Source organism: Liolophura sinensis, chromosome 1, assembly GCF_032854445.1.
Source record: "Liolophura sinensis isolate JHLJ2023 chromosome 1, CUHK_Ljap_v2, whole genome shotgun sequence".
Lineage (NCBI taxonomy): Eukaryota > Metazoa > Mollusca > Polyplacophora > Chitonida > Chitonidae > Liolophura > Liolophura sinensis.
The window spans coordinates 74,698,097-74,717,755 of record NC_088295.1 but is presented as its reverse complement, the minus strand read 5'-3'; the positions used below and the strand labels follow the sequence as shown (position 1 = coordinate 74,717,755).

Sequence of the window (19,659 nt, the reverse complement as noted above, 5' to 3'; positions counted from 1 at the left end):
CACGCTCCAGTTCCTTCCACCCATGAACACAACTGACACAGGACAGTAGTTCACTCTGCACGCTCCAGTTCCCTTCACCCATGAACACAACTGACACAGGACAGTAGTTCACCCGGCATGCTCCAGTTTCCATTCATGAACACAACTGACACAGGACAGTAGTTCACTCTGCACGCTCCAGTTCCTTCCACCCATGAACACAACTGACAAAGGACAGAAGTTCACTCTGCACGCTCCAGTTCCTTCCACCCATGAACACAACTGACACAGGATAGTAGTTCACTCTGCACGCTCCAGTTCCTTTCACCCATGAACACAACTGACACAGGACAGTAGTTCACTCTGCATGCTCCAGTCCCTTCACCCATGAACCAACTGACACAGGACAGTAGTTCACTCTGCACGCTCCAGTTCCTTCCACCCATCAATGCAACTGACACAGGACAGTAGTTCACCCTGCACGCTCCAGTTCCTTCCACCCATGAACACAACTGACACAGGACAGTAGTTCACTCTGCATGCTCCAGTTCCTTCCACCCATCAACGCAACTGACACAGGACAGTAGTTCACTCTGCATGCTCCAGTTCCCTTCACCCATGAACACAACTGACACAGGACAGTAGTTCACCCGGCATGCTCCAGTTTCCACCCATGAACACAACTGACACAGGACAGTAGTTCACACTGCATGCTCCAGTTCCTTCCACCCATCAATGCAACTGACACAGGACAGTAGTTCACTCTGCACGCTCCAGTTCCATTCACCCATGAACACAACTGACAGAGGACAGTAGTTCACCCGGCATGCTCCAGTTCCTTCCACCCATGAACACAACTGACACAGGACTCTGCACGCTCCAGTTTCCCCCACCCATGAACACATCTGACAAAGGGTAGCAGTTCACTCTGCACGCTCCAGTTTCCCCCACCCATAAAGTGAAGAAACTGCAAACAGGTACCAAGTAATGAACAGGGCTGTGAGAACTGAGAGAGTTTGTGATTTGGTCATAAACTGCACATCCATACTCCCAACAAGCATGTAAAGATCATAAATTTATCCAGGGTTCAGTTTCGCTGGTAGACCAAACAGAAACTGCTATTTTATTCAACAAGAACGACGTAAATGTAGTAATAAAACAAACACACAACTGGCGATGTATGTAATATTTAATAGATCTAGTATTTATAAACATATACACATTACTATCTCTGAAGTCATAGAACATCAATCAGAATACAATTTCACAGGTTATGTAGCCATCGCAGCTTGACAAAATCAGAAATAATGTAATAATCACACAGACCTGATCATTCTGACACAGTGCAGTAACAGTGTAGGTAACCCTGTACCATGGTAAGCACAATAAGATCACTGAAGCAATTTTATTGGATGCGTAGTTTTCCTTCCACTCATATTTCTGTCCCAGGCAAAAGTATAATAGTTTTCTTAACGAGTCATAAGTGGCAGAAAAGATCAATATGCAAGGTGAATTGTGGTATTAATACAAAGAAGATGGACAGCTTATCCCATGTCTGACTGCTGTTTTGTTGATAACTTTTCTTAAGCAGAATTCTGTTAGTCTATGAGTGAATGTCACACAATGATGGAAAATGTTGACTCTGGTCAGGGGACTTAAGCTGCTTATCGGAACTGCAGCTGGCTTATCCTCAGGCCGATACAATCCTTGCCAATTTCTGTCACCTACAACAACAACATAAAGATTCATTACAAGTACGGTAGTATTTTTGAGGATTTCAGCGGTTAGTTTTTATGGGTGCAGGATGCTGGCTCCTGCAGGAATAAAACGATTAACCTTGTCAAGTTACAGTTTTGTCAAGTTACAGTTTCTCATGTGAGATGTACAGACATCCATGTCATACTGGTGAAGGCAAGAGATCTTCAACAAATATTTTTGTTAACATGGTGCTAACGGCCACATAAGCATCAATGGCTGATCATAGCCACCAAGGATACCCAGAAAATGCTTCACTCACCTGTGTGACACGACACACCTGGCCTTTGAACTCGGGTAAGTAACAGGCTCCACTCAACGGACACTTAACCACTGGCTTTCCTCTGTAATACAAAACACCAGATAGTCAATTTTTCTTAAGTTGATTAACTTTTCCCAATCAAAGACAGACTAAGGCTCTACATATCAATCAACATCAGTTCAACACACTATTAGGAAGTCTGTGCTTGTAAATGAAGTTTCCAGGAAAACCTTTGATATGACTCAGAAGTCAACAAACCCATTAGAATTTTACACATTTTAATTTATTGACAAACTATCTCCAGGAAATTTGATGCAGGCATGATTTGTCCTTTCGTATCAACTGAACTTTGTTAATACAACTATGCCTGACTGGCACATTTTTGACGCCTAACAGAAAATGTTGCTGTTGGTCACAATGCCACTTACCTGTAAATGGGTACATAAGTGGCAGCACAGATATCAAAGGGGTTGTGTTGGTCATATTTGAGCTCATGTTCATCCACTGGGTTCTTCTCACATGCAGCTAAGATTTTTCTTGTCTAAAAACAAAAATGTTATTTCATTTTAATGACGTGTATTTTATACCCATTTCTTTTCAAAACAATATTAGCTTTAACATGCAAGGACCTAATTATCTGCCAAAACTGGTCACGAATAAAGCAATTTTAATTACTAATATACAAATATAGGTTTCCTGTATATAATATGGAATTTATTTTAAGTATGACAAAAAAAAATGTAAAATATGAAAATCATTGAGCTTTTTTCCATTACTTGCATTCAATCTTTCTCATTATCATACCTGCTGAGCAACTTCTGGTTTAGGCCCCAGCTCCAGTAACCTCCGTGCAAAGCTTGCAGCTGTTTTGAAGTTCTTTAATTTGAAGAAGAGATTTAGGGCTGTCCTAAGGGTGAGGATAAGATGTACTGGTTGTAGGTTACAATGGGTGAAATAGGCTGCCATCTGAAAGAAAACATAACACTTTTTTTTATTGCACAAGTCATATTTAAACAACATTTTACATCTATATTATATAACCTATACAATATGAAATGCCTATTTACAAATACCAGTGGCTGGAATTCAGTAAAATACTCAAATACAAATTTTCTACCAACACCATGAATAAAAAAAATCTGAGCAATATGAGAAAAAAAAAATATCTAAAATATACATAAAATTAACTCCAAAACTGGTCACCTCAAAAGAAAAAAAAAGTTCTGTTCTATAAACATCAATGTATACCACAGCCGAAGGAAGACACGGCCAGGTATGTCTAATAACTGATCACACATGGACCCGACAAAGACTTTACCTCACATAACCTCTTCTGTTCCTGAAGGTTGGACTTGGGCATGTCCTTTCTTTTCACTTCCATACTCAAACCAACAATATACTCTCTACAGATTTCAATCAGTTGCTGAGCCTACAAAAGAGAAAGAACATTTATCAGTATGCAGGATTCGAAAATTGGCTGTAGTTTGACTGGTACCAGAACAGACTGACCATAAATGAGCCAAAACTATGGAGCAGCCTCTTCTACTTGTGTTTAAATGATAGTATAATAATATGCAAATGGCTTGAAATTACGCTCAAAACAGTAAACCTCTGACAACAGCTAATGTCCAGAAGATTAAAATGGTCAAAATCAGAACAACTTTGAAATATGTACAGCTCTGGTGCACGACAGGGTTCTTGTTTTTAAAAAAATTACCATAAGTTCATTATTGGTAGTATGAAGACCCTTCCGAGGACAGTATGACTTTCACCTGAGCACAATACACATATTATCACAGACAACACAATATCTTTCCTCACTTCTGCTATTTCTTGTTTCGTGTCAACCACTAGTAACGGTACAGCCAGTAAGATAGTCCTAAACTTCTCCACAGCATCAGCAAACTTCCCTCCTGTGGTCAGCTGGTAAGCTGCCTGTAACCTCTGGACCAAGTCAGCCAGCTTGAGGCCCACAGCTGGTAGTCCTGCTCTAGCACCTGCCTCTTTCCTGTTACAAGCACAAATCAAACATATGCTTACATCCCCAATTACTTTCATAAATCATAAACACTTATTTCATGACTATCTGCTAGAAATCATGTTTCTTTTCCCATACTATTTACCATCAATATTTCATGATTAAATATCAGGCCTATATTTTGACATTTGATCGTTGTTCTTGAAGAATTTTTTCATTTATACAAGTCGATGCCTACATCACTGACCTTCTCCTTTGTTGATTTCTCACTTGCGCTCTACAGAGGCGCACACCATGTATTTCATAATACTGTGAACTTGGTTGAAAACCATGATTCTAAATTAGGCAATTCCTGTCTGTTTTCAAAGTGCAATTTAAAATCTGATCAGTAATGTATAAGGTAGTGTTTTATCATTGTTCAAAGGACTAACTCCTAACAGCTAAAACCTATCTATTTCAAAACTGAAAATTACCAGTTTCTATGTGGAGTTCCAAACAAGGGAGGTAATGATGGCAAGCCAATGTATGATGTTCTGGCTCGGCTAAAGGTTTGCAGAAACAGCTGTTTGTAAGCCTCAAAACTGACCACACCGACTTGTTCATGTAACAGCTGAAATGTTCAAGAAAACATATGTACAATCAAAACAGAATAGTATCATCTTCATGCCATTTTATTCTACACCAAATCAGACATCAGAAACGCACATCAGCATTACTGTAAAGATACCGATATTTTGCAAGTGTGTCATGATATAAAATATGACAGACATAATGTTTAATCTCTTCGAAGTCTGTTCTCTGGGTTGGGACGTTTGCTCTCAGGATTAAGATAATAAAATAGTGGAGAGTTTAGGGATAGGCACCACATTGGTAATATTGGAAATTTTAGCCACTCAACAAAACCCTCTCACTGTCACATAACATTAAAGGACTAGTGACTTAATGAGTATTTATAAAGTATATAGAAACATTCTTAAGAGAATTATCCTACATATAATTGTCACGTGTTACTTACTCGCATGGCTGTTTCAAAAGACCCAGCCAGTACATGATCGACAGGTAACCTGGAGTTGTTACACCACACCTGTAATTACAAACATGTAGATACTGGTACAGAGACAGGTAATACACAGAGATAGCTATTAGCCATAGCTCTGCAAGTGAAGTTACAAATACTATAGATTCTGCAAAAAAACCTAAACATGATTAGAGATAAACTTGAAATGAGCTCCAGGGTCTGACAACAATGACGGGGCATACTTGAGTTTCAAGCTGATCCCGAGGGGCCTCCATGGCTTAGTCGGTTAGTGCGTTAGGGCAGAGTAATGACCCAGGAGCCTCTCACCAATGCAGCCGCTGTGACTTCAAGTCCAGCTCATGCTCGCTTCCCCTGCAGGCACACGCAAGAAGGTCTGCTAGCAACCTGTGGATGGACATGGGTTCCCTCCCGGGCTCTGCCCAGTTTCCTCCCACCATAATGCTGGTCGCTGTCATATAAGTGAAATATTCTTGAGTACGGCGTAAAACACCAATCAAATAAATAAATAAATCAAGCTGATCCAACTCTCTTTTCACTCCCTTTCTCCCCAGTTGGAACGGGGTATATAACAAAAATGATACTGAAATGAAGTGCCCTCTGTGCTCATTATGCAATTACACATTCACACCACACTTTGGTTACAAACTACACTGTATTACAGCTACTCATATCACCATAACCATAGCTGACCTGTGCCTGTGAGGTTCCCTTGGTGGGAGGTACGAAGTAACCTTCATCTCCGCTCCCCCCTCCTGCTGCTGGACCAACATCCTGTAATAACAATAGAAATAATCAAACTCTAGTTCATGCTTCACTTACATGTATTTCCCTTAAGGACTGTGGATCAGGTTTATGGATTTTGAATCACTGCTCCTCACCAGGTACATGGAAATACTTCTTCTGCACAGCATGCACTAAGCAGCTGGTTAAGAGGAATGAAAATCTCAAAATCAGTAACAAATCCCAAAACTCCAAAAGACATAGTAAGATATAATGAATCGTTCCAAAAAAACATCTTTGTGGCTTGAACAACTATGGTAAGGTGACGAATACAGAACGGTAGATTCTGTGTGCAATACTGACCAGATCAGGTGGTAACTCCAAATCATCATCCCCAACATCCCAGCCTCCATCCTCTCCACCCTCCAGTGCCTCATCATCAAACCCTTCTGAGGGCATCCCAAATCCATCTGTAAACAGTACTTTGTGGTGAAACAAACTCTTTCTGCTCCAATGTACATGCACAACAAAATACTGTCATTCCACCTACAATGCATGTCTGTGTGTATAAATAAAGGAAGTTCTGCCAGACAGTGCTTATGTAGTACATGTACATCATATCTGTTAAAACTAAACACTGTCATCCATGTACCAATGACTGAACTTTAGATATATTTATTTATTTATTTATTTGGTATTTTACGCCATGCTCAAGAATATTTCACTTATACAACGGCAACCAGCATTATGGTGGGAGGAAACTGGGCAGAGCCAGATGAAAACCCAAGACCATCTGCAGGTTGCTGGCAGACCTTCCCACGTACGGTTGAAATTTAGACAGTAAGGCTTTAATTGCTCAAAAATCAGTTCTGGCTCAATTTGCAACACTGTATTTTACAAGATTTTACAAGATGCATAGTCTATTAAATGAGAATTATACTCTATGTTTACCGTCATCCAATCCAAGGTCAGCGTCTTCTCCCCAGCCTTCTCCTGCACCTTCATCTGCCGTGTCCACAGCTGCCATGGCTGATGCTGTGCCTTTACCTGTAACATGGGCAGTGATCAGGAATTTGGATCAGAGAGTAATGGAGCAAAGGATCAGCAAAGAGCATACGACCAACAAGGAGCCAAGCATCAGCAAGGAGCAAATGAAATCAGTAAACAAATCTATGTTTAGCTGCTGAATATTTTGACCTGTAGAATTTATTTGCAGGTATTTGCTGGACACCACTTTACAGACAGTGGAATAAGTTTTCATTCTCTATATCATTACTATTTTGGAACTGTGCCACTCAAAATTGAAGCAACAAAACTGTGCAAACAGGACATTACAGGATGGTTGTACGACAGTTGTATGCTATGATTAATTACTTCATAATTAATCTTCAAATATTCATATGTCACGTGATATCAATTCACACCAATTTCACAAAGAAATTACCTTTGTTTGTCATGGCTCCCTCAAAGAATCCCTTGGTGACTGTGAGCAGTGGCCAATTAGACTCCTGCTGCATGATGGGGACTGGAGGCTGGAGGAGCTGAGCATTAGGGTAGAGGTCAGGTATTGGCTCTCCCTCCTCAAACCCCTCCTTCAGCTGCTCTGCCTCCTCCTCCAGGCCGTGGGTGGCAGCTGTCAGGTAAGCCAGTGATTCTGGAACAAGAGCACAACCTGGCTACAAGGGATATCTCTCAGAGCTGTTTTATTTCCATGGGCGTTAAGACCCCAAGCTTGAGGATTAGTCGATTTATGGGTGGAGGATCACATCCTCAGTTTTACCTCTTACCTCTTTCCATTTAATTGCTTGTCAGTTAATCTTGCTCTCTCTTAAGGAGGCTTAGCTCTCTCTAAGCATTGCCACATTGCGATGTTGTTGTTGTTGATTTATTGCCGCTGTTAGAGACATACACATCGATATTTTGTACCTGGAGTGTGTATGTGATACAATATAGATACGATGATGAGAGTTTTTTATCAACTACTTGTCTTCCAGTCAGATCACCTTTCCGCCACGCCCGATACATCGCTCGGGGGTTTCCGCACTTCAAACTTCCTTTTCATGATGATTCCCATAAACCTATAATTTTCATAACTGAATCCAATGTGTCTTCTTACCAAATCCGTGTATATTTATGCCCGCGAATAAAAAGGCATTTACAGTTTTCAGATTTTGTCACTTACTTTGGCCACAGTTTTTGAGAATCTTGACTCTCTCACTGGCATCTCCCAGGTAAAGAGCGTTCTGAAAATGACCACTGACATCCTTCCTGATTTCAGCTGGAACAACAAGTATAACATTGCACTCTTAGTGGCTAGTCTTTCACATTAATCCTACCACTGACATACATGTAGTTATCAGCCAAAGAACAAAGTCTATAAATTAAACAAAAATGAGACTACTACACAAAATACACTGTGTCCTATATTCAACATGTTAGATAACTGTGAGAAATTAACACAGACATGCTTGAGTAATTAGTAATACTAAGCCCATACTGAAACAAACACTGACAAGCCAGATGAATATCTTAAATGACCTCAAATTTCATCCACAAAAGTGCATTTTTAGAGGCAAATAAATGTCACAAAATACTATTTTTGATGATGAAACTTACAATTTTCGAGCAAAAAATTATCCCATGTTCCCAGCAAACCTCAAAACACCTAATGTCCTAAAATCAATAAAACTCTCAGAATCAGGAAAAATGAGCAAGTTAGTCATGGACAAAATTAATGGACATTTAGGTTATGCTGTAAATGATTTGTCTAATCACACACTGCTTACATATTTTCATCATTTTCCTCAGCTTCTCCAGGTTACCAGTGATGAGGTAGAGGAAGGAGAGCTTGTCAAAGTTCTTGGTCCTCTGGTAGGCCATCTCCACAATCTGATGGTTGCCCTGTAGGAGGGCAGCTTCCCCGAGCTTCTCCCAGCAGGACTGGTCATCCAATGCTCGGGCAGCCTCAAGGGCAATCTGACAACACAACACAACCGTAGTTATTCATCTGTTATCTTAATTGTGATAATCTAAACAAATTTTCCCTTACATGTTGGCAAGCAGGAAGAGGACACTGGTGTGCCTATAAGGATGAACAACCTTGATCTGCCAGGTAAGCGACAAACCTCCTGATATCATGTTGTTAACAGTAGACAGAACTAAGTGTGAATAAAGAGGTAAAGGAAAATAAACATAACTGTGAGATGAGTGCTAGTCACAGAATGCTAATGGTTTGTTTCTTTGGTTAGAAACAATAGAAATCTGACAGCTGCAGGCCATGTTGTCTAGTTGCATTAAGAACTTAAACATATAAACAAACTTAAGTTTAAACTTAAGAACTTAAAGAGAACTTAAACATTTAAGTCCATCTCACCTCCTTAACTTCCACCCCCAGTCCATCAAGACCCCCCCCCCCCCACCCAAAACAAGAAATCTCTGTTTCCATGGTAACTGGACATGCCTATTCATCATGTAGATGTACTCACATCAATGTTACCACATTCCAGAGCCAGAGCAAACCTAGTTTTCTCATCCTTGACAAAGTGAAGAGCCACCTCTGGGTAGCCTTTTTTCTGTAGGTAGGCTATGATGGACTGACCCACCAGCTTGGCATTACGCACCATGTGTAACACCTGTGGAAAAAAAAAGGCAATTAATACAACTCCCTTGCCAGTTTAAAAAGCCACGAGCATGACACAGATTACATTTGTAGTTTAGTTTATAGCTGGATGACAAATTTAACACCCTAAATTCACAGTCAAATCCCAGTAAATAAATGTACGTTATTTTATGTTTTCAATTTGATTATACAACTTGTAATGTCAAAAGTTGTGTCTAGGCCATTCCATGATGGCAGTCCTTTGAAACATTTCATGACCGATGTAAAGTAAATTCTGCCAGTTTCAATTCTCATAAGATAATGTCCTTTTCATATAGTAAAATCTGTGTGTGTGGCACTTCAAACTAGCACAATTACATGTGCTATGTTATAAATAAGGGAAAGATAAATGCTAGTGATTTTTGTTTATTTTTTCTTTGGAAGTTTTGCTTATTTTAAAAACTAACATCAGTTCCTACCTGTACCATACAAAATGCTAGGGTAGCAACTGACCTCGTCATACTTGCGGTTGACCAGGGCGAGTTTGAACTTGAACTCTGTTGGGTCAATGCCCAGTACCCGTGGGCGACACTCCCTGTCCAGGCAGTACACACTGTTCCCCTTGATACGGGTGATGTAGATTGGCAAGTCCAGGGTACGGATGATGCCATGGTCACTTAACACATAAACATAGATAACATCATCTAATTCTGATGAAATTTATCACAGATAATATATCCTAAATGACCTAAAATTTTGCCCACCAGAGAGCATTTTTAGAGGCAAATAAATGTTACAAAGTTTTGGTGCTGAAACTTACAACTTTCCAGTAGAACTGGAACTCTCAGTAGAACTCTCAGAATCAGGAAAATTGGTAAGTTAGTTGCGGACGAAATTTATGGTCATTTAGGGTAGGTTTATTTATTGTTACCTGTCTGATTGTTCTTTTCATGCAGTGATTACAATTGCATGTACATTGGTAATGACAGTATTTCAACTAAAGTCTTGTACAGTATATAAAAATGCACTTTCAGAAGCATATGAACGCCTTAACATGATACTTTTGACGCCAACTTAAGAAATTAATCAAACTTCACAAAAATCTTTAAGTGTCTCTATAAGGTGGATGAATCAATCAGAATCAAGCAAACTGTGTCATCTGGATAATGTCTGACTTAGGTGAAACAGAGCAGTTTTATTGGTGCTCTGGGTAAGCTACCTACCACTGAGTGACAGTTGACTTACCCGTTGGTCAGAGCGTACTTAATGTGGTTACTAGTGGTGTACACGAGAACACCACTCTCATCCCACGCCCCGCTCTTCACACGAATGTTCTCGTGGATGGTACATAAGTTCTCCAGCTTACGATTACAGATAGAAATCACTGTAATAACAAAATAAATCAATAAATCATTGAATTTTATCGACTGCTATACATCATCGCTAGTTTCATACAGCTCATGACCTACTTGAATACATCAATCCCAAAAATTAATTATATTTACAGCTGCCCTAGTACAGTCAGAAAGATGTTTGCACATAAATAATGAAAAGTGTTTATTAGCTCTCCCAAGATTCAATTATCATTCCACCATTGATGATTAATATATTTCACTTCCAAGTGTTGTCACTTTACCATGTTTGCTGATGAGAGCAACATGGCTCATCTCATTGGACCAAATCACAGCTTTCACCTTGGAGATCTTCACACTGGCTAATGTCCTGAAAATGGGAGGAAATGACCCATATTGTTAGTGAATCAAGACACCAAAAACTCTTTATAAACAGTTAATCATAAGTTCAGTAAAACGCTTAGGGGACAGCAATGAAAGTGAGGATGAGAAAGAATACAATGATCTTGACATCTTCAGATTGGTAGATGCAGGAGTCCCATACCTCTTCTGTTGCACATCAAACAGTGTCACACCATCTGCGTCTTTCAGGAGCAGACAACCAGTGCCAGCATAGAAAATGTCCTCACAGTTAGGAGCCTGAACCTTCTTTGTGATCTCATTTTTGATACCCTTCACCACAATCTGCAAATACAACAAGTTTCAAAATACATGTATCAATATGCCTGCACAGACTTTATCTTATTACATGAGAAAGCCTTTATACAATTGTGTAGATTTTAAAGTATCAATTATAAATGGTGATAGCCACAAAACATTATCAGTACTCTTGCCCTCTGTTAACTACTGGCATAAGCTGAATAATGAATTCTACAGAGTGACCTCTTCCACGGTACCAATATAATCAATACTGCTACAGCAAAGTGCTTTAAGGCTCATCGCAAACAATTCCCTTCTTTATGCATGATCAAACAATTCCCTTCTTTATGCATGATCAAACAATTCCCTTCTTTATGCATGATCAAACAATAACAAGGTAATAGAAATGAGACTTACTGAATGTGTCCTGTCTAGGACAGCAAACCTATTCCTGGCCACCCACACAGCGGTCAATCCAGAGGAGCGCTTACCCTCAGGGGCTGTAACGAGACATGAGACATGAGACATGTTTATAGTAAATTAATTTATCATTAAATGTTGCCACATTTACCTTTAACCATGAAGACCTCGATGCAACTTTCTGACACAAAACTCACAACACTGAAAGCAAAATATTAAAAAATAAAATATGAAAACTGGACTTCCAATGAGTTTATATAATGAATAAATACAAATTACCACCCATAGCTTATCAAGTCAGATCGTAAAACAAATACATGTACATGTACTACATTTCACCCAAATGACGTGGTGATGTAACTATTTGATAGGTGTTCTAGGCAACACTTGAAAATTTATTTATCTCTAGAGGAGCCGTCTGGTATATGGTTGGAGGAAATCAGAGCGCCTTGAGTAAACCATTACCCTTCATAAAGTATGTGACCAACCTACCCACTTACAGCTGCAGTAAAACTAGGCATTCGAGCCTCCGACCTCAATGCCCATTCACTCAGGGCTGGTGAGTTATAGTAAATTAAGCACTTTAGCAGAAATAAGCCACACAGAGCCCCAGAATTAATGCAAGAAAAGAAGAGCATTTTACCATCGGGGTTCTGGGAGTCTGAGTCCTTAGGGATGGAGTAGAGGTCATAGGTGCTGTTCTCCAGGTTACTGGTCCTCTGTGGGAAAAGGAAAAAGAACACAAACACATCATAAAGGACGCAAGAAAAGGAACTCTAAAATTAAGATTATACATTTATGGGAAATATGAAATCCAAAATAAGGAAATATTTTCTTTGTGTTTTTGAGGCATACTTCATATCTCCAATAACTGCTCAATTTTATGGATATTCTCTGTCAAAGGAAATATTTCAGAAAAGGATGTCAATAATGAGCTTTCTGGGAACCAATGCACAGCTTAGTTACCTACAGTTTCTGGCCATTTTATGTTCAATTAAGTGCAGGCAATATACAATATTGAACTTACAGTGCACAGTAGTACAGCATTCTCAGCTGGGTTGTAGGACATGCTGTACACCGGGCTACGGGATCCACTGAAAAACAAGAGATATGGTAACACACAGCCGACACTATAGCAGTCAATACTTTCAGACTATGCTTAGAATCATGGAATAATTTATATATGGAGAAAATGATGCTACCATCACAGTCAGAGTGATGATTTACAGCAGTGCAACTGGTTATTTCACAGGCAATCTGCGAACTAAAGCAATGCAGGATAGGTGTCTACATGTTCCCGTACAAGGAAAATGAGCGTCTAGCAGTCATGAGACTTAATGAGCCTCTTAGTTTCGTTTGAATGCAAGGATCTTACCCTCTGAGCTGCATGACAGCCACATCTTTGGACGTTGTGAAGTCCAGTTTTCTCAGGTACCTCTCCTTGACATAGTACAGAGTGTTGTTGTGAACAGCATAGGCAGGGCGTTCACGCTCCAGTTTAAATATCATCATTCCATTGTCATGCCCTGTAAAATGTCAAATCATTATGATAGTATGTTCTGGACAGTCAAAAAACACTGCCTATATTTCAAGATATAGCAATACATAATTTACAGAATGGAGCATTATGCTTAATGTGTATACTAGCTGTATATCATTCAGATGCATAATTTAAATTTCTGATATCTTTAGTGAAACCTTGACTAAAATCATACCAAACGGTTGCGAATTAAAAATTAAACTGCTCTAATAATCAAACCAGCCAGCCTACCAACCTGCAGCAAACAAATTCAGAGTCGGGTGAGCCCCCAGTACCCAAAATCTATCATGGTCTCTTCTGAATGTCTGCACCCCAGTTCTGTCAAATGGGAAACAGAAAAAGTTCACAGATTGATATACAGCTGCTGTAGTCCAGACACAGTTTAAACTTCACTGAAACTTATATGCAATTGTTTTTAAAAATGAAATCAATTGCTGCACCTTGTTCAACAGCATTTTTGTCAGGACAGTTATGCCATGGTCTATTTCAGACTGAATGTTACCTTTTGCTCATGTCCCAGACACGGATACTCTTGTCCTCAGAGTTACTCAGGATCAGCTCCTGTCTAGGATGGAAGGCCACACATGACACATTGTTGTAGTGACCACGGCAGGTATCCACCTCCCAAGCCTTAGACTCTGTAATATGGAAAATTATCCATTTATTTCAATGTTGTTTTATGCTTTACTCAGGAAAAAAATCACTTATTACAACAGCTAATTTTATGACGCGAAGAAATAGAGCAAAGTCTGGTTTAATGCATTACACCTAGAGAATATCCTGCCATAAAGTGCAGTGCAGTAAACTAGAGTATTTAAAATTACCAAAATCATCAAGTATACAAAGCAGCTAAATCCTACGCAGCTGCAGATCATGGTAGTCCAAACTAAGAAAATTATACACTCCAAAATCACAACTTCAATGAACAATCTTGCACATATAATTCACCAAGTCTACTGTCCATAAACTGTGACATTCCCTCCTCTGCGGCCCTCACTCACCATTCATTCTCCACATCTTAATCTGTCTGTCATCAGCTCCAGACACGATGAGGGGCAGTGTGGGGTGAAAGGCTGCCCAGTTCACTCCCCTGTCATGGCCCTCTAACACGTGCTTCACGACGGCATCAGATGACCCAAATAGGTCTGTCTGGGTACTGTTCTTAATCCTGTCCTCCAGGCTGGATGGGCCTGGTGCTACATTCTTTTTCCTCAATCCTATACAGATAAGAGTTGATAATATTTTAAACACTGACATTTGAACTAAAGAAAGTATTTCAATCCCATACACCTGAAATAGTATGTGGGACGGTCTACTCGCAACCTGCGGAAGGCTGTGGGTTTCCCCCTGACGCTGCCCGGTTTCCGCCCACCACAATGCTTGCCGTCATCGTATAATTGAAATATTTTTCAGTATGGCATAAAACATCAATCAAATAAAATAAATAAATAAACAAATACACTCTACCCAACATCAGCAGATTTCATTAAACTGGTACAGATTCATTTTAGTATTGAGGCTCAATCGACACACTAAAGAATATTTCATCTAAACAACAGCAGTTGGTTTTACAGTAAGAGGAGTCTGGAGTAAATCCCCAGCCTATGGCGAGTAACACAGGAAGTTTCTCACATCCATGTGACACACAGATTATTATCTGCTGAACCAGCTCAATATCATGTCGAATTGGAGGAAAGCAAGTGATCTTTAACAAACTTCATGTATGACCACCTCAATGGCGATAGAAATCTGTACCATAAAATGACCCCCAAATGACCAAAAATTATATAGATTATAATATTTTTAAGCACAGGTGTGGACACGTACCAGAAATATCCCAGACTCTGACCGTCTGGTCGAGGGAGGCAGAGACTATGAGGTCTTCACTGGGGTGGAACTGAGCACACATCACATAATGGCTGTGACCAGTCAGCACACTGATAACAGAATAACAATGAGGGGACTAAGGCTTTCAAACTTGTTATCATATACTCATCTGCTCAGCGCTCTATGTCAACGGTAAAATTCAGGACATTTTGTCTCTGGAGAAATTTAAACATATAATTAATTATGATATGGTGTGAAACTTAGTTTATACAAGTGCATCTACAACTTATCGGTAATGTACATGTGCATTAGCAATAGCAACTGGTCAAGACTATCGAACTATGAATGAATGCTGTACTGGCAGTATGTCAGCCGTAAAATGCTGAACACAGAACAGTATGTTTACCATATGCATGTTCTGGACTGCCAGTTCCATATGCGGATAGTCTGGTCATCGGAGGCACTCAGGATCCAGGGGTATTCCTGAAACACACACAATGTAGTTAATGACACAAGTCAACATGTACCTGTAGACCATACACACTTAACAGATCGCCAATCTTTTTCTTTCATAAATAAAACTGACAAGTAAATATATAGTAAATTGTCAATATACATGTAAAGTAATGGTTCCACACATTCCTTGTTACACATTCCTTAACATCGCTGCCTGTTAACAGACAATACACATTCCCATACCAAATGTCTGTCTCGCCATACTCACATGATGGAACGTTGTCGTCCTGATGTAATCCAGATGGCCCAGAAGGGTGAAGAGACACCTTCTCTGTTTGTAGTTCCAGACCTGACACAAACACACAACCAAACAAAGCATCAGACATCTATTGAAATATGAATTTCTAGAGAAAATTCATGTTTATTTCATTTAAATCTCATAGAATTTCATGGACTATGTTATTAGCAAACCATCCTGCTATATAAAGTTGTTAAAAATTATACCTTCAAATGATTTTTGACTGATTTTTCTTATCACCCCCATGTACCAATACTGCAGTGTGAACAGCAGGCAATAAATTGCTGGAAAATTCAGTTAAATTATAAGTGATTTATTGGCGTTGTAGAGGTGGTCTTGTAGAGTTGGGTGTCATCTGAGATGTTTGTTCATCATAATCATCTGACAAGTAGATGATAAGATATGATATTTCTTTGGAAAACTGAGTAAGGCTGTGAACAGTGAAAAATATCAAATTACCTTTATTTTGTAGTCATCCCCACCAGACACAAACAGGGGCTGTTGGTTATGAAAACAAATGCCTCGAACTGGGCCTGAGGAGGAAAATAAACAGTGTGGTCATTTTACCAGTTTTATGCCTCAAATATTTCAAATGTGCAAATGACAAACACATGTATGCCAGCAAACAACATGGTCAAGATTTGGACAAAAGATATTTCAGTGAAATATTTATCTTTAATCTCCTATCATAAAAGTTTGCCAGCTGTAACTGAGACTAAATATATAGTTGAATGAATGAATAGATGATTATGGATTAACGCCACATCATCAATTTTCCAGCCATATCATGGCAACAAGATATTGTTGATGGGTACTAAGGAAAATGGCTAGCATAGAGTCTTGGGGTGAGGTGTAAATACAGTGTTCAGACTTAATAAATATCACATACTTCGACACACGTTAAGTGACATACAGATGGGGTTTACAGGGCAGAAGTGAAAGCGCCCACTTGGTATCACGAATTTACACATCAATTAATTCGCGCTTAAGACTAAGATGTTCGGCAGTGAGTGTTGTATGTTAGAAACTTACCATCATGCTCATCAAATTTATCAATCAGTGTACACATGCGATAGTCCCAGAGCTGAATGGTACCATTGTGAAGGCTAGCAAGAACCCATGGTCGCTTAGGGTGAAAGGATAAACCTGGAGAAATAATACATGAACAGAGAATAAAACACTGTGACAAAAGGGAATACTTTAAGAGATGTTAATAGGACTGACACAGCAAAAATTTTACTTTTCAATTCTAAGGCCCTGGTTTACCCAACATTTGTGCTGTTGCGCCGTGCTGGTATGCTACTCTTCTCATCCACAGAGGCCTCTAACCACCGTTACAGACTAAAGACACATTTTCTTAGCAAACCTTGAATTACAATCTTTCCTGAGCATCCCAACAACACCCTAACTATGCTTTGTAGTTTTGGGTTTTTTTCCATAAACATATCGTCACATTTTTATCAATGTAAATTCTGTAATGCATACATGACAAACTCTAAGTAACTTTTTTTACTACAAATTAACAAGCTTTGATTGCTCTGTCTGCTCATGGATTACTGCTGATGTTTCTGTACAACACACTAAATATGCCCCTGTATTCTATGTGATCCACCACACGACTCATTGCATTAACAATGCCTGTTTTCAGACCCACTTTTTCCTAAAGAAATGTAGACTACGAATGTCAAAGCAAAGCCAAACATGGCAGTGGAGGAAAATGTTGAGCCAGAGATTTGATGTTTATCTGCATATATTTATTTACTTGATTGGTGTTTTACCCCTTACTCAAGAATATTTGACTTATACGATGGCGGTCAGCATTATGGTGGGAGGAAACCGGGCAGAGCCCAGGGGAAACCCATGACCATCCGCAGGTTGGTACCAGACCTTCCTACAATGTTTATCTTTTGGTTTGTTTCTAACAAGGTTTGCCAATGACCAAACATTATGTGGGTTTTACTATTAAAGAATACATGCAAAAACATTCAGAGCCTTAAGTTTGATGGAGCGCCCCAAGCACTTCAGTGCCATCATTACCACCATGTTAAAAGCATAGCGTTGTGGTAGGGCTAGACTATTGTAAAGCTAGCCCTAGAATTGTGCCAGCTTTGAAGCTGGTTTGGGGTCAACCTTGGCCGAACAAAATTTTTGCCACAGCCAATGTCAGAGCAATCTTGGACTACTCCATTCAAAGTTACATTTTTTCAACTATTACTACATGCAAACTTGAGTTGACATATAGTCTGAGACTGCTCTGACGTTAGGCTTGGCAAAATTATATTCAGCCATGGATTGGCGATTCACACCATAACCAGTAACTCCTTTGTAAACAATGGCTGCAATCCAAAACTGGTGTTAACTTTGGCTCTTAACTCTCAGCTCTCCCGCACACGCAACATCTCATGTATATTCCACTTGGTAAGGACACACAAGACTCAAATTCACCTCGCAGTCATCGCCAAAGCAGTAGCCATTTTGCCTTAACCACAATTAGTCTTGAAAAAGTTATCCTTCCTAGATGGCGCATGCGTGTTAAACCTAAAAAGCCTAATGGTTGTCTTACTTAGAAATGGTTTGCCGTGTCTTGAATATGGGAATGGTGTGCCAATACCAAATGGAATATAGCTGGGATGTTACGTGTGCATGCAACCTGAGAGTTAAGAACCAAAGTTGACCCCAGTTTTTTGAATAGGTGTTTAGTTTACGACTGGTTGCCCATGTGGCTACGGAGGTGACAAAGGCTTGACCTGAACCCGGCAACATGTTTTTTTTCTTTCTCGTCGCTGGTTATGTAATACCTTTCAGCCAGGTCAACACTCTCAAATTCATTTCAAATTTTAGTTTATTGTTATCAAAAAACATTGCTAGTATCATTCAGAAAACAATTATCTTGTGTAACGTGCTGCAACAAACAAATTCAATCTGATCTGATCTGATCTTTTTTCCCGATTTAATCTGAAACGACTCTTAGTCCTAGGGTATGACAGACAGGCCTGATCACAGTAAGAAAAATAATTTCTATACCCTAAGCCAATTTCTCAGAAAGTTACTTGCTTCACAAAATGGCTGTTTTTCAAAAAAAGCAAGACATTTTCTTTTTCAATGGGGCCAAATGCGGCGGCACGTTTCCACGAGATTAGGTACAAGAGCCTCACTTACGTATTATCGACTTCCCAACTATGACAGGAGGCTAGTGCACAGTGAAAAAAGAGATTTGACAAAGTTTAACCCAAATGTATGGTTGCAAAATGTGAATCTAAAGTGAACTGAACTGAACTGAACTGATAGTTACAGGTAAGTGTAAAGTTCTACAAATGCAGACTATTGGTTTTTTATTTTAACCAGATTTTGGTCACCAATGTAGGCCCTACATCCTACCTCCAGCCCAGTATAGAGAGAGGTGCTGAAGTAGCCACCTTGGGCTACTTAAACCTCAGTCAAAGCAAAAAGCAGAAAGTATCATTTCTCATTTATCAGTGAATGTCACACACGTACATGTGTAGCCAAGGAATATGTAGTGTCTGGTGCAAGTTCAGAAGCAAAACAACAACAACACCTAATCAGATGGGCATCACGACATGCGACGATACAATACGCACCTTTCACCCTGGCTGACTTTGTTTCAAATTTTGTCAACATGACAGTGCAAACTGTCTCTTGGAGGCTGAATCACCTGCTCAGATGCAGACGAATCGCGTCAAAATTCATGCAACGAAGACTGTCCAACGTGGAAGTGCCGGTTGTCTCTTTACACGTCATCTAAGAAGTAGTAAGTTGTCTGCTTTTTCATTGGTCA

At 39.6% G+C, this 19,659-nt stretch overlaps 1 protein-coding gene across 1 annotated transcript; it reads right to left on the bottom strand.

The window, feature by feature from the left end:
- Positions 1-894: 894 nt before the first annotated feature.
- Positions 895-19,606, bottom strand: LOC135472203 (coatomer subunit alpha-like). The gene is made up of 32 exons (XM_064751592.1): positions 19,463-19,606; positions 16,896-17,009; positions 16,323-16,396; positions 15,834-15,914; positions 15,516-15,592; positions 15,110-15,219; positions 14,284-14,499; positions 13,785-13,920; positions 13,518-13,600; positions 13,118-13,268; positions 12,770-12,836; positions 12,386-12,461; positions 11,740-11,822; positions 11,228-11,367; positions 10,968-11,053; positions 10,577-10,715; positions 9,845-10,007; positions 9,219-9,365; positions 8,520-8,709; positions 7,916-8,011; positions 7,178-7,387; positions 6,685-6,780; positions 6,097-6,203; positions 5,704-5,784; positions 4,990-5,058; positions 4,448-4,584; positions 3,818-4,004; positions 3,315-3,425; positions 2,801-2,962; positions 2,425-2,537; positions 1,997-2,078; positions 895-1,703 (listed from the first exon to the last, which is right to left on the bottom strand). Exons 1-32 carry the CDS (start codon positions 19,500-19,502, stop codon positions 1,644-1,646), a joined length of 3,684 nt encoding a protein of 1,227 aa, XP_064607662.1. The 5' UTR covers positions 19,503-19,606; the 3' UTR covers positions 895-1,643.
- Positions 19,607-19,659: the final 53 nt, after the last annotated feature.

Coding starts and splice junctions, on each gene's coding strand:
- LOC135472203 (XM_064751592.1), bottom strand. CDS start 19,502: ATGTTGACAAAATTTGAAACAAAGTCAGCCAGGGTGAAAG. Junction 11,823..12,385: donor AGACTCCCAGAACCCCGATG/GTAAAATGCTCT, acceptor GTCTCGTTACAG/CCCCTGAGGGTAAGCGCTCC. Junction 2,079..2,424: donor ACTTATGTACCCATTTACAG/GTAAGTGGCATT, acceptor TTTGTATTACAG/AGGAAAGCCAGTGGTTAAGT.